At 40.6% G+C, this 22,758-nt stretch overlaps 1 protein-coding gene across 4 annotated transcripts in view; it reads left to right on the top strand.

Moving 5' to 3' along the window:
* Positions 1-22,758, top strand: part of slc20a2 (solute carrier family 20 member 2) — a 118,924-nt gene that overhangs the window by 89,728 nt on the left and 6,438 nt on the right. For all 4 annotated transcript variants that reach the window (XR_007261773.1, XM_048595115.1, XM_020509992.2 and 1 more), the window contains exons 3-9: positions 1,858-1,998; positions 5,081-5,166; positions 5,279-5,375; positions 7,020-7,139; positions 7,232-7,435; positions 10,407-11,007; positions 19,276-19,461. Coding sequence is in view for 3 of the 4 variants with exons in the window: in XM_048595115.1 (XP_048451072.1) it covers positions 1,858-1,998; positions 5,081-5,166; positions 5,279-5,375; positions 7,020-7,139; positions 7,232-7,435; positions 10,407-11,007; positions 19,276-19,461 (1,435 nt within the window). In the remaining variant the exon portion in view is untranslated. The remainder of the gene's footprint in view (positions 1-1,857; positions 1,999-5,080; positions 5,167-5,278; positions 5,376-7,019; positions 7,140-7,231; positions 7,436-10,406; positions 11,008-19,275; positions 19,462-22,758) is intronic.

Here is a 22,758-nt window from a genome sequence, read left to right as displayed (position 1 = left end):
GTTTGACCAAGCTGAATTGATAGATTCTAAAAAGAGTGAGTGAATCAATGTGCTCTTCACCTGGTCACATTTCACGAGAGGTTCTGAAGTCCATCTCTATTGAAGCCATCTACACTGCATGAGTTTACATTTTGACTTCAATCAGCAAGGATTCTTGTCCCCTTTATTAAAACATATGACTGTTAATTATTTTTAGTTTCTTTGCTGTTATATAATTTGACTTGCTGCTGGAGAGCATTTCTTAAGCATGACGTTTCTTCACTTTTACTAAGTATAAAGGGCACAGACTGAGTCAGTGCTTGAATAGATGAATTAGAGGAATCTTCTTTTAAAAATATCATTTAGGAATTTTCCAATGTAGGACAGCATTGTCACCACTTGAAGGTGTGAATTGACATTGCATGTATGCTGACTTGTAACGAGTAGTTATCCTTTTTAGTTGTGGTAACATTAGGGTTGCTCACTACATGTGAGACAGCTGGTTTTTTTATGATTCTCAATGACCAGTTCCTGACTCTCTATTTAACTATTAGGCGCACTGCAATGCAGTCATTTCCCCACCTGCATATTTCCAACAGGAGCAATTAGCATTCCTGTGCATTTCTCTCTCTCTCTCTCTCTCTCTCTCTCTCTCTCTCTCTCGCCACTGAGGCAGTGGTTTATTCTGACTAGTATTTTTGGGCACACGAACCAATATGCGTCAATTAACCAAGCCTGTAAATTTTTCAGTTATATTTACAACAGCTTTGTTTTCTGGTTGCAGGGCAACAGTTCTAATTTGTCTAAGTGCTCACTGCTCTCATGTCCCCTGATTTTCAACTGGGATGAGATTTTGACAAAGTGTAATTTTGTCTCTGTTCATAAATTCCTTGTTCTGGTGCAGGTGGCTCAGTGGTTAGCACTGCTGCCTCAGGTTTGATTCCACCCTCTGGCGACTGTCTGTGTGGAGTTTGCACATTCTCCCTATGTCTGCGTGGGTTTCCTCTGGGTGCTCCGGTTTCCTCCCACAGTCCATAGATATGCAGGTTAGATGGATTGGCCATAGTGTTCAGGGATGTGTAGATTAGGTGGGTTATAGGGGGATGGGTCTGGGTGGGATGCTCAGGGTTGTTGTGGACTTGTTGGGCCAAAGGGTCTGTTTCCACACTGTAGGGATTCTAGGAGGAGGGAAATTTGCAGGGTAATTCCATACTCTGGTATTATTTAAGTACTTTGAGCTGACTTCCCATTCTTCTGGTGCAAATGCAGGTGGCTTGTGACTGCCTGCTAAATAACTTGGTCTGTTGCTTGTTCTTTCACTGTCCCCACAACAAGAAAAATCTGGCATGTCAGCACCTGTCAACTCCAATCAATGTAAGTGACGTGAGGGATTTCAATTGTTCTGTTTCAGTCTCTGCCTGTTGAAAGAGGACCACAGATCCAGGTAAGGGATGAGATCTCTGTTGGCAAGGACGGTGTCTGTTCCAGTGAGCCAAGTCATGTCAGCTAGTTTTTCTCGGACTCCAAACCAAATTCCAAACTCTGGATTCAGATAAGTAGCTGCAGTATAAACCATCTTCTGATATTGGGAAAAGGAAGGAATTAAATTGTATTTCTGTTGATCTTGGAAGTTGAGAAAGAAACATCACAAGCACTTTACAGCCGATTTATAGTTTTTTCGTTTTGGCCGTGTAATCACTGTTGCAGTATAGAAAATAAGTCACCAATTTAAGCTTAGCAGACTCTAACCAACCAATGTGATAATGACTAGATGATCTCCTTTTGCAGGCTGTTGATTTGAGGGATAAGTATTAACCAGGACAACTTAAGTTCGTGTTCGCTCCTCAAATTTGTAAACGTGTTTTTGTTTTTATTTAGGTTCTGCTATCTGGCAGCTGATTGCTTCATTTTTAAAGCTTCCAATATCAGGCACTCACTGCATAGTTGGAGCTACCATTGGTTTCTCACTAGTTTCATTTGGTGCTCATAGTGTTCGATGGATGCAGCTCATCAAGATAGGTAAGTGACCTTTCCCTGTTATTTTTATATGAATATTATCATGCATGACAGCAATGATTTAACAATTACAGGTCACTCTAGCTTCCTTACTTAAGTGTTTTCTACTCTGATTTGGTTCATTTGTAAATGTGAAATGTAGCCAATGCTCTCACGTTTTTCTGCTCATCAGTATACTCCAAATTTGTAGACTGTAGTATTGGCAAAGCTTGCAAACCTTTTGTACCCATCGTAGAACTTCAGAGCCCCAAAAATGTACTGAAACGTGCCTTTTGACCCAGAAGGTCAATGTGGGTACTAATGCTCTATAAAAGCCTCATCATGACTTACACTATTTTGACCTATCAACATGTTTTTCTATTACTATCTCCTCTTATTTCAAAATATAGCTGGTTGTTTTTCACATGCCTGTGGATGAGTTTATAGGTTGATGTCAAAATTAACAATTGATTTTCAGCAGCTTTAGCTGATGCAGTATGGATGATTGTGATGCCACAAGCCATCTTTTTTTTTTCTGGTTGCCGGGCAATGGTTCTAATTTGTCTAAGTGCTCACTGCTTTCATGTCCCCTGGTTTTCATTCAGAACGTGGGTAATGGTCAGACCTGAATAGCTCAAATGAGCTCCAGCCATTACTTGTGCTCCAAGTGAAATAAAAGTCACATCCATCCCTTGCCTATCCTAGGTGATTGAGTGTTGTCTTGATTTTCTGTAGAAGTTGAAGTCGGAGTCGGAGACTTCATACTCTGGTTAGTTAAAGAATGTGATGTGGTAATGTTTGCAGTTAACCAGGAAGTGTTTCATTGACTGATGGAGCTGTTGCCAGTTCGTAGGGTATGTAGTGTGCTCCAGTAGGGTCCATAGGTATATGGGCTTTTTTTTTTTTAATTTTGAAGTAATGTGTCAACAGGCATTGCCTTTATCAGCTGTCAGCTGATCAGAGTTAGCTCTACAGTCATCAAGAAGTTCATGTGTAGCTGGCACAAAATCACTTGATCTGTGCTGGACTTGGATAAATCCTTTTCAGCTTGCTGGAGGTGGTTATCTACCACAATTGAAGGTTTTTCACTAATATGGTGCTTGAGCTTCTTTTGAAGGCACTTCATAAGCTGGTCAGAAACAGTGGAGAGTATTTATACTTGAGCCGAGAGGTGTGAAAAGTCCCATAGCAGAAACAACCAAAACAGTGGCCCGAAATAAACGCTAATGCCATTATTTCACAGCTCTCACTCTGATGCATCCATACTCTATCTGAATCACTCCATGTGGCAGAAAGCTCACACTCCTGCGTGAGTTATTAATGGCAACTTGAATTTATGCCCCCTAGCTTTAAGTTCCAAAAGTGGTAACTGTTCATACCACTAAACTCCATTATTATGAAGGGGCCCATTTTGGCCCTTTTGTGCCTGCATCAGCTCTTATCTAGTGTCAATCCTCCGCCTTTTTTTTACCCCATATGTCGGCACACCATTTCTATCCAAATAACCATCCAATGCCCTCTTGGTTTCCTCAGTTGAACCTCCCTGCAAGTTTCCAGGCAGTGTATTCCTTAATTTTTTTTTTTCTATGTTTTACATCTCTGCATTATTAGGGTTAGTAAAAGAACTTTTTTATTTTGTTGTTCCAGTTAACATTTGTCTCCCATTATGCTCCACACACAGATTTTTAGCTTCATTTTGGAGTTTGTTGAACGTTTTGCTTAGTGATGTGTGTTTCCTGGTACTTTGTTTCAGGATTGCCAGTATTCCAGTTTTAAGGAAACCTTCAAGAAAAGCGGAGCAGCAGTGTTTTGGGCAAGAAATGCCAGAGTTTAGTCTTGGATAGCTAAGACATATTTGATTGTGGGTGGGTTGGAGAGAGATATGTATATACATGATGGCCAGCATTGGGGGAATGTGGCTTAGCTGTGGGGTTGGGGGGGTGTGTGGTGATGGTGGTTTTGGGGCTTGCAAGTGTTTTGGGAAATTTATCATAAGGAGTTGGAGGTGGATAGCGAATGGCATTAAGTATCAAGAGATTTAAGGCTTCAGGAGGCAGTAGCTACTGTAGGGTAGTGAGATCTGTAGTCTCAGTTAAGCCAGGTTGGTTTTGGAATAGGATAAGACTGAAGTTTGTCAGAAGAACACTGAAAAATGATGTCTAGTGTAACATGAAGTGCAAGCACATGTTTGTCATTTACTACACTACTGAACACCACCTTGTACCAGATATGGATTTACTTTTGTACTATTCATTTGAGCAAGAATATTGTAAGGTTTATAGGTATAGATGCACTGAAATTCTGAATGTTCTCTAAGCCCAATGAAAGCCATGCCCAAAAGTAGAGGGGCACCCTCTGCCCCAGGCCAAGCTATTCAAATTTGATTCTGATGAACATTTTTCTTTTGGAGACATCCTGTCTACTTGCATCTTTTCAAACCAGTGAGAAATCACCATTGGGACAGCCCATCCTGCTGACGTTTAACCTAGGTTGTGCCCTGACCCATTTCAGCAAAGATCAAGTGTTCACGTGCTTTGTTTCTTTTTTACCTTACCCATTGATAAGCAAACAATTTTTACAAAACTTCTTGCATTGTGATCAGTTTCCAAAAAGCTGCCCTGAATAATCAACTGAAACGGGATGTTTGGCCCAACTAGCTCTTTCTGTTTATTGCTCTGTTCCTATATTCCTTTATTTCTACTGTCTTGTTAACCTGTTAAATGTTGAATTGTTTTTTGAGGTGAATTTGGTAAAATGGCCTTTGATTCCCAATCCAGTGAGGGCCTAGGCCAGTTTCGCAGTCTGTACTTTCAGTTCAAAGTACAAAGAGACTGGATGGGATCTCCCTTTTGGTTTATTTTCTGATTGCTGCAGAGCCTCTTAGCTGAAACTGTCCTGCTAGCTGCAGCTCTGCTAAATTGTGGGATTTCCAATGTGAGATAAATGGCCATATAGTGGCAATTTGTCGTTTATCTTGCCCATAAAATCTGTATTAAATTCAAACTGCAGTCTGTTTTGTTTTCCAGTTATGTTCTTTGGGTGAATTGTGCTGTTTCAAGTGATTTTTGCTTTTCCTTGGTTTGCCATGTGTAATTTGTCTTTGCAGTTGCCTCCTGGTTCATATCCCCGCTTCTTTCTGGGGCCATGTCTGGCCTACTCTTCGTCTTAATTCGATTCTTCATCTTGAAAAAGGTAAGTGTTTTTTTGTTTTAAGATGACATTAATCTTGCAGTTTTACAGCACCATCTTATCTCCTCCTCTGACCCTGATTTTTTTTTTTCTAATTGTGTTGCAATTTCTGTAGGATGATCCAGTGCCGAATGGCCTGCGTGCACTCCCACTGTTTTATGCTGCTACTGTAGGGATCAATACCTTCTCAATTTTATTCACAGGAGCTCCATGTAAGTATCTCTTGGATGGTGGTTTAGGCCTCTTGGGGATGAAATTGGTCTTTTGCAATAGCTATCAGGAAATCCTTTTTACACCTGCCCCATTTTTTTGATCCTAAAAATTCAGCATCATGCATTTTGCACTGAAATCAAAGTTTAATTTCTTCCATCTACATTTTGACAATTGTTGGTTAACTGGTGGAAGCACTAATTAGGAACAAGCAAATCAAAGGTGACCTCACTGGATAAGTCCAACAGATTGTTTTATCCTCCTCAATCCTGTTGTGTTTATAATAACTGGCTATTAAAATAGGAACTAAAGTGAGGTCTCACTACTTTCTAGATGCTGTCTCCATTCTAATTCCAGGATAGCTTTGTAGCTAAGCAACACTTGTCAACAGAGAAACACTGTATAAATTAATGACCTTGGATCTATCAGAAGTAATGAGTTTGATGTTTGGAAGAAACTCTGAAACTCTTTTTAATTATAACTAGGAATTATGTAAATTTAAGTTGATTCAAATAAAAATTGTGCCTTGTTTGACATGCTTAAGCATTTTGGCTTCCTGAGCTCCTGTCCTGTATCTACCAAAATGGGAATGTTAGTTACCAATTTGACACAATTATATTTTGTAATGTGCTGAGTTTTGAAATTATACTCCAGGAAGTTTCCCAGAGCTCTGAGGGGAGAGTTTTTTTTGTTTTTTGACATCAAGTCACCATTTGGTCAAGAACTATAACAGAGCCCCAGCAAAATTGATGTTTAAGGGAATCGAGGAAAACCTTCCATGGTTTAGAGTTGTATCTAACACAAAAGAAGATGGTTGTGGTTGCTAACTAAAGTCATCTAACTTTCAGCATCTGCAGGAGTTCTTCAGAGTAGTATCCTAGACCAAGCCATCTTTAGTGCTTCATCAATTACCTTTGCTCCATAATAAGTCCAGAGGTAGGAATGGTCACTGATGACTAGCGTTTAGTGTGGACTGCAGCTGTTCAAGAAGGTGGCTTATCATCACCTTCTCAACAACCATACTAGATGGCAGTAAATGCTGGCCTTGGCAGCAACATTGACTTCCATGAAACAATATAAAGCAGGAAAAGGTAGTTATGTTTCTTCCTTTTTTTTTTTCCTCCGTTCCCATCTTGGGAATTGGTATAATGTGTTGACAACTATCTGGAAATAAAAACTCTTAGCCTACAAAAAGTTATTGGTTCTGAGGATTCTTTTAAGACCGAGTTTGATTATAGTTTTTTTTTGTAAAGAATGAGTAAGAGCATCAAATCAAAGATAGACAAATAGAGTTGTGATGCAGACTCCCTCATTTTTAATGGAATGGCTGAATAGACATTCTGAGGAATGAACTGCCAAAGGAATTGGTGGAGTCTGGTCCAATTTCTGGACGGGTATATGAATACGAAGAATTTAGAGGGTCATGGATCAAATGCTGGCAAGTGGGGCGAGATTAATTTGGGATATCTAGTCAGCATGGACAAGCTTGACCAAAGGTTCTGTTTCTGTGCTGTACCATCTCTAAGGCTGTGTGAATAGCTACTCTTGTTCCTAATAGATGGATTGCAAACTGTGCTCTGGATTTTCAAATTAAATTACTGAGCCTCAATAAATTATTTAATGGAGTTATATTTTTCCTCTTGCAGTGCTAGGGTTGGACAGTCTCCCATTCTGGGCAATAATAGTGATCACCCTTGGTGGAGCGCTGCTGTGTGCAATCATTGTGTGGTTGTTGGTATGCCCTTGGATGAAGAGGAAAATAGAAAGTAAGTTCCTGCCATCAAAAAAAGTTGAGAACTGTAGCTATTGGGAATTGAACCCTGGTTAAAGTTAGACCTGACCCATCTACCTTTTTCAGGTAAACTAAAACAAAACGTGCTGTCCAGGATATCAGACGAAAGTCTTGATAAAAGCCAAGACGAAGAGACACCAGTATTTAAAGAGCTGCCAGGTGCGAAGGTTGGGGATGAGTCAGTGCTGCCTCTAACAGGTGATATCTGTGAGGATGCTGGAGGAGTCCCAGACAGCCATGTTGTTGCTGGATCAACTGGAGTTTCAAATGGTGAGTCAAATGCCATTCTTTGCCTGCTTGGATGACTTTTTCCCATATAGTTACAGCCACGAGTGTGTCTCAGTCAAGGCATTTTCTACATTTTCATGTACTTTTCCTGACAGTGCAGATTTGAATTATCTATTTGTTTGAATGTGTTGCCTTTGTTCCTCTCACTCTTGCTTGTTTGCTTACTTTGTCCTAAGTGTCATTGGAGACATCTTCCTTGTAATCCAGACTTGATGGGGCATACTACCACATCGACCTAGGGCTAGGATAATGAGCTTTCTTCTCTAAAGGTCATTAGTAACCAGATGGGTTTTTATGAAGTCAGTTGAAGTTTGACCAGCTCTTATTTTCAGATTTTTTTAAAAAAAAATTCAAATTTCACCAACTACCATGTCCCTTCTAGTTTACTAGTCCAGCGAAGTGACTATGTTGCTATCATGTCCCCTGCTCCATTGCACAGCATTGTTAACCAGATCTTTCCGCACACCCGTCCTATTCCCCTCATGCAACAAATAAGAAAAATGCCTTTTCTTTTATAACATTTCATGTACTTTTTGATTACTTTGGAGATCTGAAACTTTCTGTGCAAGTGAAATAATTTGACTTGTCTTAAGCTAATATTAGTACTGATTTGATTTACTTGCATTGATCTCTGGATTGAACTTACACAACGAATTCAGAGTCTTCAACAAAACAGTGTTGGAGAAACCCAGCAGGTCGGGCAGCATCTTTTGACAGGACAGTGGACTTGAAGCATTAGCTCTGTTTTTTCTCAAAGGAGCTACTAGACCTGCTGAACTTCTCCAAAACACTTTTTTTTTTGTTTCAGATTTTCAGCACCTGCCACTCTTTGTTTTATGTTATCAATTTGTTTTGATACCCAAATGACTCCGAAGGAATTCCAGTCCACCTGAGGTGTTATCCTTCCTGGATGTCCTGACTGCTGCACAGGGAGTGCTCAAAGAGATTTACATAATGATTTTAAAATACAAGTACAGCATACTAAGAGTATGGGCCAATGCAACATATGTTTTTGTTGTTCATAAATACTTTCATCAGTCACTGTCCACTGGCCAAAGTAATTGTGGAGGAAACCACTGCGTGGGAAGGTGGAACCAGCCAGACTGGCAGTGACAAATTTTACTTCCTTTTCCTTCTGGCTTGAAAACACTAGTGGTTTCATGAGCTTGTTGGATTGCCCATCAGATTTCAGCCAAAGTGTGTAGCAGCTGCTGCCTTTTGGCTTCTGCAATGTACAACTCACTGCCCTTCATATCTCCTCAGTGACTGTGTAGAAGCTGCCTTATTTTTTTAATCCCTTTCAACTTCGGTACTGATGCTGTGGAATTGATCATAGAATCATAGAGCTATATAGCACGAAAACAGACCCTTCGGTCCAACTTGTCCATGCCGACCAGATATCCTGAATTAATCAAGTCCATTTGGCCCATGTTCCTCTTAAACCCTTCCCATTCATATACCCATCCAGATGTCTTTTTAAATGTTGTAATTATACCAGCCTCTGGCAGCTCATTCCATACACTCATCACCCTCTGCGTGGAAAAAGTTGCCCCTTAGGTCCCCCTCTCACCTCAAATCTATGTCCTCCTATCTTTTGCTCCCCTTCTTTGGGGAAAGAACCTTGACTATTCACCCTATCCATGCCCCTCATGATTTTATAAACCTCTATAAGGTCACCTCTTAGCAGCTGATGCTCCAGGGAAAATGGCCCCAGCCTATTCAGCCTCTCCCTATAACTCAAACCCTCCAGCCCTGGCAACATCCTTGAAAAGGGCTCAGAACAGATTTACAAGTTTAACAACATCTCCTAAAGCAAGGAGACCAGAATTGAATGTAGTATTCCAAAAATGGCCTAACTAGTGTCTTTTACAGCCGCTATGTGACCTCCAACTCCTGTAATCAATACACTGACCAATAAAGGCAAACCCTTCTAAGTAAGTGAAGTACAAAGCTATCTAATTGTTTTGTATGTGGAGCAGTTCTGAATATTCAGTAGACGCTCTAGTCTACCAGTTATTTACTTTTTACGGCACCAGTCTTCTGTTAACTCTTCATATCTGTCTAATCCCAGTCCTGTTTGCTTCCAGTAGCACTTTTTTTAAAACTACTTTTTTTAAAAAAAATACTTTTGTACTGAATGATTTGTGGCAGAAATTATACATTTGAACAGCCCTCTCGACAATTATTTTTTTGAACCCTCTTTCCTTCATGCTTTTCTGTGATGTAACTTAAATATGTGCCCTTTCGTTGCTGTCTTCAATCCTATCTCCTCTCTTGGATTCCTCATGACTTTGAAGGCCTCCGCAGGGTTCATCATCTTTGTTCCAGTTTAGGATTAGAAGCTGTAATTTTTTTTTTTAAACCTGTTGAGTCTGCAAACCATTGTGGGTCAACAGTTTGAACCATGGTGACCCTTCCCTCCCTTGTACTGCACAAATCTTTTGGAGTGAGCTTTAACCCATGACCATCTGTCTCTGGAGGCACAGCTGATCCACAAAATAAATTATTGCTGTTGGCATGGGTGGCTGTTTTTCAAGCACAATGTACCATTCAATGGAAATGATTGAATGACACTTACTTTTGAGTTTGCCTAACATCATTCCTGCCATGTGATGTTGATTCTGATTTTGGCTCAATTGGAATTTGCTAGAGGAGGAGATCAAAATTGGCTACTTCTCTGATTTTTGAGTTTTTTTTTCCCTTCTATACTTGGCATTACGGGTGTCGCTGGCAAGGTTGTTCACTTATTGACCTTTGCTGGTTGTCTGGAGAGGGTGGTCTTGAGCCGTAGAAGTTGATTTTTCTTTTTCTTTAGTGTGGTTTGGATATTTATCACTGGGAAAAGGTGATACCATTTGTGGCATGGCTAACTTTTGTATGGTTGGTTTCTTTGTTTGGATGGATCTAGTTCCAACATTAAAACCTGAATTCTCGTGATTCTTTATTTCTGCAGGTAGAGCGGCATCTCTCACAAATGGCAGCCTGAAATCCCCATTTTCAAACGGTGCATTTAATTTCGAAGGGCACACGAGGAGTGATGGTCACGTGTACCATACCGTGCACAAAGACTCTGGCCTGTACAAAGATCTATTGCACAGAATACACTTGGACAAGGTTACTGATGACCGGCCGCAGCCTGAAAATTCCTACAGGCTTCTCCGTCGCAACAACAGCTACACATGTTACACCGCTGCTATCTGCGGTATGCCTGTCCAGCCGACTTTCAAGTCCTCTGACTTTGTGGGGACAGAAGACAGTGAGAAGCTCGTGGGTGAAATGGCCTCCTACTCTAAGAAGCGGCTACGCTACGACAGCTATTCCAGCTACTGCAATGCAGTGGCTGAAGCAGAGATTGAGGCAGAGGAAGGTGGGGTGGAGTTGAAGCTTGCCAGTGAGCTGAGTGACCCCTTACCACCACCACCACCACCACCAGAAAACGCCATAGATGAAGACAAAGAGGAAGAGGAAAAGCCTCAAGTCCATCTGCTCTTTCACTTCCTGCAGATCCTCACTGCTTGTTTTGGGTCATTTGCACATGGCGGAAATGATGTTAGGTAAGCTCAGATAAAATCATTTATCTTTATCATTTCCACTAAATGCTGTGGTGCTTTATAAAGCAGCCACCCATGCCAAAGACGATACCATCCTGTGAGTTATCTGTGCCTCAGCCAATAGAATTCTCACTCCCTAAGGCAAAAGGTCAAAGTATGCTCCAGAGACTTCAGCACACACAGTGTAAAGGGAGGGAAGAATTTAAAATTTGCCCTGATTACCTGTCTGAAAGTTGTTTTGTTTGAAACTTGCCAAATATGCCTTAATTGGTATCTGATCTTCAATTCTGACATAGAAAACTAAACTACAAAACTCAATGGAAACTTGTCGCATTCAATAATATTATCCATTTCCATGCCTCCCAGAACCCACTGTTTTCAAAAATGTGCCAGGTGCACCTTCAGATGACTAATTCTCAACATGCACCCAGGTGTTGTTCAGAAGTAGTAAAGAGTGTCCTATTAACCTTTTTTTGTTTTACAGTGCTTCCGCTTTTTTGTTTTTGAAGCTCAAGTGGTCAAAGTTCAAGATGCCTCTGGAAAAGTTCCACAAATACTAACCATATATTTGTGCATTCCTCTGAACCCAAACTTTGGCCCATGGACTGACTGTGTAGGTTGAGTTAAATTGAACAGACTTTACAGGACTGCAAACTTAACTTTTTGGCTGCATGTCTGTTTGGATTAATAAATAAGCTTTGCATGAAACCAGTGCCAAGTCATATGAAGTGCTAAAGGTGGATGAGCATCAAGGAAGCAGTAACAGCCATTTGTGAAACCACCTAGCAGTTTATGTAAAATGGTGGCTTGCATTTGTGTTTCTCTTGGCTTGACTTAAAACCTTCAAAAACCAAGACTCACCTTAAATAAAAACCGAAAGGACTGCAGATGCTGTAAATCAGGAACAAAAACAGAAGTTGCTGGAAAAGCTGAGCAGGTCTGGCAGCATCTGTGAAGAAAAAAAAAAAATCATTTAATGTTTCAGGCCTGATGACCCTTCATCAGAACTGATGGTAGCTGGAAACCCATGCAGACACGGGGAGAATGTGTGTAAGCTCCACAGGCAGTCACCCAAGGCTGGAATCGAACCCGGGTCCCAAGCACTGAGGCAGCAGTGTTAATCACTGAGCCTCCATTCTGCCCAATAGGTTCTTGTTAGATTCTCGTCAAACAAGGTTTTGAAAAGTTATCAGAAGTAGGCAGGGATGCAGATTTGAGATTACTATTGGATCAGCCGTGATCTTATTACAGGACAGGCTCAGATGCTTGAATGGCCTCCTGTTCTTTCTTATTAACTCATATGTTCATTATGTAGGAAAATACTGCAGTTTATATACTACAAACTATAATGAGGTAATTGACCAGAATCTGTCCCAGATAAAACAAGTATTGGATTAGGTCATTGGGAGAATCTCCTCCTCCTGTTACTCCTGTCACTCCTACTGCTGTTATTTTGAACAGAACATTGACTCTTTCATGTCCACCCAAGAGGATGAACAGATTTTCACTCTTCGGAGATGCTGTCTTTTGGAGGAGATTTTTGAGAGTGCAGCACTACTTCAGTATCAGGTGCACTGTGCCTTTTGTGGTGCCTGAAATGTCGGAAGCAATTAGTAGTCCCATACTTGTTCAATGTGTTAGTTTTGTAACCAGATTTAAGAAAGGGGGGAAAAGCTGCAGGTTTTAATTGCAACAGATAAATTGTTCTCCTGTTCCCTTTTTTGATCTGTTTGCTCCCATCTATGCTTCCTTCTGAAGAAAATGAAATTGGGCTGGGTTTCAGTCCCCTGAATTAATCTCAGTAGTGCCACACTATTTGGGTTCACATGTGAAATTGTCCATCTGAGCGCTGCATCTTCAGGAGGACAAGATGTGGAGGTGCTGGTGTTTGGACTGGAATGGACAAAGTCCGAAGTCTCTCAACACCAGGTTGTAGTCCAGCAGGTTCATTTGAAATTGCAAGCTTTTGAAGCACTACTCTTTCACCCAATTTCATTCTCTACCCAAGTTTTCTTTTGTAATAGTCCCCCTCCTATCAGAAGAGGGTTCCTGGAATTTTTTTTATATATTGTGGATGCTTGTGTTCAAGACTTATAAATTTTGAGCCAACTGATTATAGACCAGAAGAAATGATCTAGATTGACATTCCAATCTGAAGTTAGAAGATGCTGCATTGTCAGAAATACTCTTCCTGATGAGACGTTAATTCAAGATCTTCTTCTCACTCCTCTTGGGTGAATATGAAAGATCGCATAGAATTTGAGGAACAACAGGATAGTTCTTTCAGGATTCTGTCCAATATCTTTGCAACTAATATTTGTTCCACATCTGAGTTCACTATGACAGATTATCTGCTTGCGTGGGAGCTTGCTGTGTCCAAATTGGCTGTGAAATGTTTTCTGACATCATGAGGTCAGAAGAGATCGATGCAAATTATATTATTTTTGCACGTGTTCTTTCTTAGACACTTCTGAATTTGCTATCGTTCAGCTGGATTGAAGTTTTAATAAATGTCAGACAGGCTGTTTCCTTGATTTTGCACTGTACATGTGGGGGAGTGTCCATAAATATACAGATTCCTATGCCTGTACAGGCTTTGGAACACCAAGACATTCTGCATTAAGAAAGGCCTGATAGTAGGAAATCTATGATCAAGAGCTTGAGGGGAGAAAAATGTAACCAGCATCCGAAGGCAAATTGAAAACTCTGATTATGGTCACTTTCGTTCCTATTCTTTCTTTTTCTTTCTCTTTCTCTCTCTCTCTGTCTCTCTCCCTCTCCCCCAAGGTTATCAATGACCACTGATGATTTTCAAATGGGGGTACTTCGGTCAGTGCCCAATGCTGACTGTCATTGGGCACTTCCTCTGTAAATCCTTTGTCTGAACAGAAGCATGCAATTCTTCTCGGAGAATTTTGGACATGAATTGCAGAAACCTCCAGCCACTTTCTCATTTGTCAGATATTAGTAAATGTCCTTGCATTTTTGCTTTGAATTCAGAGCTCAGTGTGCTTGTGGGCAGTACTATTTTATATATTTTGACATTTTTATATAAAACATACAGCTTTAGTCATAGAATTACATCAAATCTGCACTGAAGCAAGTTATATTGTGCAAATTGTTCAACTTGATATTTATGTCTTGCACACCATCTCCTCCTATTTGTCTTTTCTCACTAGTTACGTGTTTCTGTATTCTCCTTTTCCTCATTTCTTCTTTGAATCTTGTCAACGACAATGTGTGACAAGCTCCATTCTGTGTAACACATTTTCTCCTAAATTCTTCTGTGTTAGTGGCTTCCTTTGTATTAATGTTCTTTTTATTTCTACTGCGAAATCCAGAGGGGGAGAAAATCTCTCCATGTCAACATTGTTAAACCTTTTAAATATTTTGGAGAGCTATCAGATTTTTTTTCCCTGCATAGCAAAGTACTGTAGCGTGCTCTATCTTTGCTTGTTATCAGTTCTGATTAGATCCTTGTAAAACTTACTTTCTGCACTTCCTGAAGTGCTTCAACACCTTTTCTAGAATAGAAGCTAGATATGCACTTCAATCTACGCATGAGATGGACTCTGCCTTTTCTGAATCCTTTATTACTGACTTTCTAAATTGGGAGGCTTGTAACTGTAAAATTACTTATTTACTTAAAACAAAGTTTGTGAAAATAGCAGTCCTGTTTTGACATAGAAACTTGATCAGAGGGTGAAATTGGACCTGCAATAAGTTCAGTAAACGCAGCAAGACGTGATTACCTTTTACATCACTCTAACACTTGCCCAAAGTATGCTGGCTGTAGCTTTTGAGAAATGCACAGCTCGTTGGTCAGCACTGTTAATGGTTGAGGTTATGACCCACCGTTTGAACTCCAAGATTGAGTTAGCAGAAGTCATGTTTCATTGGTCTGAAATCTAATCGTGGAGTACAACCACTTTTAACTCCTAGGTGCTGTATTTTATGCAAGTTGTCTTTGACTGAGTCTGATAACGGAACTAATCCTTACAGTTTAATTCTCTTAGGTGAGGTGAGCTTGGTTGTTGGAGAAATGGAATTGACTTGTTCTGAATTGGTGGCTGCCTGAAATGGGGATTGAAGGGGAAGCTTTCAACAACCATTGTCGATCACCAGTGTGTTAGGTCAGAATGGTCATGACTTGGTTAGTAGAAAATATTAAATAATACAATAGAAATTCCATTTGAACCAATGAAAGTGCCTTTGCTCAGTGGAAGCACTGTTGCCTATGAATCAGCAAGTTGTGGGTTTTTAAGCCTTTAAGCCTCACCGTTCTTGATGATAATACAATTGCTGCACTGTTAGGAGTGGGATGAGGATGGGGCTTGAATCCACAACCACCAATCTCAAGATTTGAAGCTATATTTTTCCAATCACTTGTAAGCTCTGTTAAAACCTGTCCCCTGATAACTGCAGTGACGTTGAACTAGATCTACTGCTGCACTTCCAGGAAAAGCAGGCTGTGATAAGCGCTGTAGTTAAATTTATAAGTGAACGTGGTCTGTTTGGAGGATGTTGTCAACTCAGTTTTTTTTTAAACGGGTGTGATGTAACTGTTATGAAGTGTATGTAATATAAGGGGCCAATTTCTGTCTCTAGTGTTTACACTTGCAATCCTTTTTTTCACTCTCTCGCTGTTTTCATTTTTCCCCATCCAAACCCCAATAATATCTTAACATCTGCTCCCTCTGGTGGGTGCAAAAATAAGTCCTCCAATCACATTCAAAGAAAAGTTCTGCGCAATTTCTTGGGCAACACTGGTCTCTCGATAGCCCCTTAACAGATTAGCTGGTTATTTACTGCTTTGATGTTTGCTATGTGTAAAACTGACTGCTCCATTTCCTTGCACTGTAACAGTGGCTACATATCCAAAAATACTTCACTGGTTGCAGAGAGTTATGGAATGCTGTGAGCTTGTGAAAGCCCCTATTTAAATGCAAGTTCTTTCTTTGGTTATATAGCAAATATAGTTTCCCACTGCACGTGCTAACACCTTTGGCAGCTGCAGAAGATAGCATAGTACTTGGACTTGTAGCTGGACACATGACACCACTTCTGTCACTGTGTCACCCTTATGGAGTGTCACTTGACATTCTGCTCCTTGGCCTGAGCTCCCCCCTCACCCCAGCTGTTTACTATCCAAGTGAAATGAGAGCTGCCATCTGGCTTTCTCTTCCAAATGTAGTCAGCTCTTAGTCCCAAGTTGCTTTATTCCAATGGTCTGGCATATTCTGTTGCGTTGTGATTGTTACTGGAGTGGCAGTCTAGAGAATGAGTGCGAGTTTGAGAACTGGTCTATAGTGTGTGTGTATGTTTTACAGCTGGTATCCATGACAGTATTGTAAAGGGTGAGGAATCATCCCCTATATCCAGCAAGTCCAAGAGTTAGATGTCTTGTTCAAAATGCACGATCTTTTATTCAATACGAGCATGCAAGGAGAAATTCAACTTTCCCGTATGATTACGGGACTTCCACACTATATGCTATTTTGTTTAGTCAATTTATACAATTGTTTAAACCAGATTTGATGAGCTGTTTCTTTAATTACATCATCATCCACCCCATCACCTCCCCAATTTTACTCTTGCTTCCCTGACCTGTTTTATCTTTTTTGATTTAAATTATGTGTTTTTTTTTTTTTTGTAGTTTACACTGAGTATTCCATGATTCTCTTTTGTAAGTCTCCCTTCCAGGAAGAATAGGATCTTGGATTGTCATTTCAAGAAGGGAAAAAAACAAACATCAAGATCCTTTTTTATTAAGAAAGGAAATCTATTTCTCTTTCCTTGCTTGTCTCGTCTCATTTTGTGATTCCAGTCCCATGCCAGTATGATTAATTCTAACTCTAAGCTTCCATCTGAAATAGCTTAGATTAGGAAGTTGGACAATTGTCAGGGCAATTCACGTGGGCAGCCAATAGCTGCATTGCCTGCAGTACCCATAACCTGAAGGGAAATAAATTCATTGAACTTGCATTTACTATTGCTTAATTCAAATTATTGGATTTCCTAATTACTGAGCAATAGATTGATCACTTGTCCATGATTACTGTACTAAATGACAAGGCAGTAGAGAGTTGAATGTTGAGGTTAAATCATTGGTTATTCTCCCTCTGCTGAGACAAACTGGGTTTATTGGAATTTTAACAAATATAAATGATGGTAGAGCTTCCCACTGTATAACTAGAGATGGTAATGCTGTTTGTATTGTCAATTTGGATCACCTTGTCTGTAATTTGCTCCCTGCTGCGTGTTAAATGTCCTTAAGATCATTGATCAAAATGGATATTCATCTCTGTTTTCTGATGTTTAGAATTTCTTCTACCCCTCCTACCTATTGGAACAAATAATGTATTCTAGATATGTTGGGCTCTGTTCTTAATTGCAGAATCTCCCTCCACTTAAATTCACCCACACTGACTTTTGCCCCAACAAGTTTGGGAGTTGTAGCCTCCCCAGTGGCGAATGTCGAATCCCCTCACCCGTTCTGATGTAAGCGTTCCTGTGAAGGAAGCTGGAAGAGCAGCTCTACTGTCTGTTTGTAGCTGTGGAAGCAGCCTGAAAGAATTTAATATCTTGGATTCTTTTAAAATCATCCGCGTTTAAATGTAGAAGAAGGGGATCGTGTTGGCATTTGTGATCAGTGCTGCTGATTCCTTCAAGAGTTCTGAACACATTTGGCAGCCTCAGTAAACATTTTGTTAATGGCCCACACACCCTGAAGCTTGCAAAATGAAATGCTCGTTAACTGTTAAATGTTGTGGAGCCCACTGCTGTCACAGTTCAGTTTAAAAATAGTTTGTACTGCATGAACTGGTTTTGCACGCTGGCTTATTAAATACTGACCACTTCCATCTAGAATGTCTGCTCTGACTGGCTAAGACACTGTGAATGAATTTGAAATCCTAATACTGTCTACACTTGAAAATGTGTTTAACCCTTTAAGAAATCCACATCTAAAGATGCATATTTAATACGTGAGTGGCTCCTAACCTGACCAATTATAAAGCCTGATCAAGCCTGGGCATATTTTAGTTGCCAAGAGGTTTAAGTATCCACCATTGTGGACACTACATAACAGCAACTACTGTGCAGAAATTTATAGACTTAATATGGCATAAAAAATATCTCTAGCTCTTGACTGAATTTCAGGTGAGCAGCACTTACACATTTCAGAATGGGTGCAATGGTGTGGTGATTATGCTGCGGAACTATTAATGCTGGTTATGTTACTGGAGTAATAATCTAAAGAATAAGAGTTCAAATTTTGGAAATTCAAAGTACCAATAAAAGTGAGTGCAGAACTATTCTGTCCTAAAACACCTAGTTTGCTAATATCTTTACGGGAAGAAGTCCTGCAGTCTTTACCTGCTCTGGCCTATATGGGGCTCCAGTCCTATAACAGCACGGCTGAAACTTAACAGTGGCCTATTGAAACACTCTTTAGGGATAGGCAGCAAATGCTGGCCTTGTGAGTAACACCCATATCCTGAAAATGAAACAATAGGTCAGAATTTGACATCACAGTAACAGTGAGATAATTGGTTCTCGGCACTGTAAGCATGTAAATGATGTAGCAACTCCTAGTTAAGGTACGGATGCAATGTTTTACTCTGATCCAATAGTTTGTCTCTTGTGTGCCACTCCACTGTTAACTTCACACAAACAGTTCTTCACCTCCTGCCTTCCTGTTAATGTGCATTCAATAGCCTGAAGTTGCTGGATTTGTACTGTAGATGCAGATTAAAGCTGGAACAGACAATTGGGTTTAGTAAATCATTTTGCAAGTACAATTTTTAAAGGTTTTAAATATTGCCAGTCACCCCCTGAAAATTAATTATTACAAATGAGTTGTTTTTCAGCTTTATGAATTTCTGTGCCTAAGTCTCTGGAGTGGGGCTTGAATTGGGAACCTACTGATGCTCTGCCAGTTTAGGTGAGAGTGATGGTGCACTCCTATCACTGAGCTATTTAGACAAGCTGTGGTGTCTGTCTTCACCCCCATGTTCCCAATCAAAAGTAGGGGATGGAAGAGTGAGGGGAAGCTGGCAGTAGTGCGTAATCTTCACCTGCCCTTTCCAGTGGGGGACTGGGGCAGTATGAGCACACCTTTTACTGGTTGCTCCTGCTGGGAGCATAGGTTGCTGAATTATCTCTGAAAACTTTAATGCTTGAACATGAGTGTAATTTTTATTATCTATTTTAAATTGAAATTTTGGTTCCTTTTTTCTGGCATTGAGCTATTTTTATTCTCTTTTTAAGCAATGCAATTGGTCCCCTTGTTGCTCTTTGGCTGATCTACCAAGAAGGAGCTGTGCTGCAGAATGCCGCTACACCAGTATGGTTGCTGCTATATGGAGGCTTGGGCATCTGTGCTGGCCTCTGGGTCTGGGGGAGGCGAGTCATTCAAACGCTGGGCAAAGATCTCACTCCAATCACCCCATCAAGGTAAGGTCCAGTGGTATCCAGAACATTTTGCATGTTGTGTAATGTTGGCATTTTGGCTGATATTACATTTGTTGTATTCATGGCACGCTCAACATTGAGAAGTGTGCCCTAACCCTTTTCTCTTCTCTTGTACCCAAAACTCCTCCCGTCATGTGGTGGTGATAGTGATGCCAAGTGTGTCTCGGGTTGGCAAATCGAATGCTAGTTGCCACTTAAAGGCATCTCAATTTGAACTGTTTCTGACCTCGTCCATGCAACGGCTTTGTCCACATTTTGGGAATAACAAAAAAGAATCAACTGCCTAGCTAGCAACCAACCTGACAGACCATCCCATTTAAACCCTGCAGCTGCCATGCAAAAGTCAAAATGCTGAAATCTTATTCTTCTAATTATACCCACCACTGTCAGAGATCATCCAGATATGTCTTGTCATGTGCTCCTGGGCATTTGAATGGTGAGGCAATTGCCCAGTTGAACAAACAATCGACATGATTTTATATTTCATGTAATGATGAGTGCATTATATGTGGCCAGTATTGAAATGTAGAATGCTTTACCCTTGGGTCCCTGGATAGTTTGGATGCAGCTCTTGCTGGAGAGTTCTGGACTCATGACCAAGGTCAATGTTGGAATGTGCTGACTGGGTGCAAGATATCCATCTTTACATAGGGGTACCTTCAGTAATATTATATGGCACTACCACTGTGCTGACTGGGATAGATTCAGAACAGTTGTAACAGCTAAAATCTTGCATCCATGAGACCAGGAGAGTTATGTGGCAGTTGAATCCTATTCCACCATAATCTGTAACCTCTTGGTATAGCTTATCCTCCACACCTAACATTCACATGAGCCCAAGAAATCAATTCTGCTTCAATAAAAAGTGCAGGAGCAGCAGGAAGGATACCTAAATTGCGATGCGAAGTTGAAGTTACAAAGGAGAGTGCTATGCAGCAGAAGTAAAAACAGTGGACAAAACTAATTGATCCCATAACAATGCCACACAACTATCCCCATCCTCAATGATGGGGAGCCCAGCACCTCTGCCAAAGACAAAACTGAAATACCATCTGCAGCCATCCTCAACCAGCATTGTCAAGTGGGTTTTGCACCTCGGCTGCCTGCTGAAATTCCCAGATGTTAGCCTTCAGCTGACTCTCAATACACTCTACTTGATATCAAGAATCAGCTGAAGATGTTGAATGCTGCAAAGGCTATGGGCCCTGATCCTTTTCCAGCAACAGTACAAAGGCTTTTGCTTCAGAATTAGCTGTGTGTTTTTTTTTAAAATCCACCTGTACAGAAATGTTATTCCAACACTGTTGGAACAGCTAAGACTTGAACCCTGGCTCAAAGGTGGGGGCATTGCCACTGCAGCACAAGAGCTTCCAAGGCTCCAGAATTATGTGATCCTAGCCAATCTGATAAAACACAGCTGTTATTCTGACAGTTACCTGAAAACATCCTACGTATGTTAATCCACAACAAGCAGCAAAAGTCCAATCTAATCCAGTCAGTTTTCACTCCGTCTTCCTCTCCATGCAACCTGATGACTGCCTATCCAGCAGTACTTGAACATCATAATTATCTGCTGTCAGCTCTGTTTGTGTTCTGTTAAGGCCACTTAGCTACTGACTTTGTTTATTGTCTTGGTCCAAAAATGGACAGAAGAACTAAATTCTAGTATAACAGTATCTTCCCTTTTTTAGTATCAAAGCAGCATGTGACTGAGTGCAACAAGAGCCCTGACAAAATTTTGTAATGGGTGAAAATTGGGCACGGGGTATTTTCATTGTTGGTGCCTGTCCCAGGACGTTGCAAGAGTTTCTCGGGGCAGTCCTTGGCCCAACCACCTTCAGCTGCTTCTTCACTGACTTTCCCATCCATCATAAGATCTGAAATTAACATATTCATTGTGTAGGCAGCAATGTTTAGTACTATTTGCTCCTCTGATACTGAAACAATCCATATGCAGCAAAAACAAGATAGCTTTCAGTTTGGGCTGAAGAGGTGCAAGTAACATGTCACAATGCTTAGACGATGGCCATCTCCAAGAAAGAATTCTCCTCTCCCTTAAAGCCCAATGGCCTTACCATGATTGAATTCCCTACTGTCAACATCCTGGGGGTTTACTCTTGACCAGAAATTGAACTGGATGGTCATATAAATACAGTAACAGTAATGGGTTAGAGGCTGAAAATTCTGTGCATAACTTGTTTCCTGACTCCCCAGACCCTGAGTGCCATCTTCTCGGCCCAAGTCAAGAGTGTGATGGAATATCCTTCCTTGCCCACAAAAGTGTACTCCAAGAGTGCGCACACTCGGCTCAACAGTGTCCAGGACAAAGCAACCCACATGATCGGCACCTCTCCCACCACTGACATACACATGGCAGAAATATGCACCATTTCTAGATTTGCTGTATAGCATCTCACCAAGGCCCATTTGACGGCTCCTGCCAAATCTCTGATCTGTACCATCTAGAAGGACAAAGGCAGCTGATGCATGGGTACACTACCACCTGGAAGCCACTCGCCATTTTGACTTAGATCTATATCAGTGTCGTTGGGTGAAAATCCCAGGATTCGCTCTCTAAGAGCCCAATGGGTGTACACACATCAGAAGGACTGTAGTAGTCTAAGAAGGTTTCTCATCATCACAACCTTTGGGTGTTCCAGGATGGGCAATGTGTTAATTTGCCAGTGATTCCTATATCCATTTAAGAATTTAAAAGTCCCAAACCACCTTGATAGGCTAACCATTTCTTGCTAAGTCTGAATAATAATTTGCTAAGAAACACACATTGGTTTAAATCCCTACATCACTATTCCTCTTTACACCCTTTTTAATGTGGCTTCTTCAGAGAATAAAGGACTTCCTTCCCATCACCACCAAGCACATACTGGGCTCACTTTACCTTTTTTCATACCTATACACCAGTCACTTGAGTCCATGAGGAAGTACAGTATGAACAGTCCTTTCTTTGTTCTCTTGTGGTTCTTTACTGCTTTTTTTTTTTTTTTTGCAAAAAAAAATCATTGAATTCTGATGTGTGTACATTCTGATGTGAAATCCTTTAACTTCCCACATTTTACAGAGCACTTCTGTAAGACAGGATTGAACTTCCTTAACCAGCATAAGGGTTTGATATGAGTGGGGAATGATGGAAGTTACACTGATTTTTTTTTACCACAAGTTAAAATTCTCAACTCCCAATAGTAGCCATTGGTGTGCTTTTGGGTTGCTGCACCATCATGGGTCTCACTTCTTTCTCTAATATGCAATTGCTTCTGGTGG

Source organism: Rhincodon typus, chromosome 3, assembly GCF_021869965.1.
Source record: "Rhincodon typus isolate 14 chromosome 3, sRhiTyp1.1, whole genome shotgun sequence".
Classification (NCBI taxonomy): Eukaryota; Metazoa; Chordata; class Chondrichthyes; order Orectolobiformes; family Rhincodontidae; genus Rhincodon; species Rhincodon typus.
The sequence above is the reverse complement of the archived record's forward strand: the minus strand, read 5'-3'. Positions and strand labels throughout refer to the sequence as shown.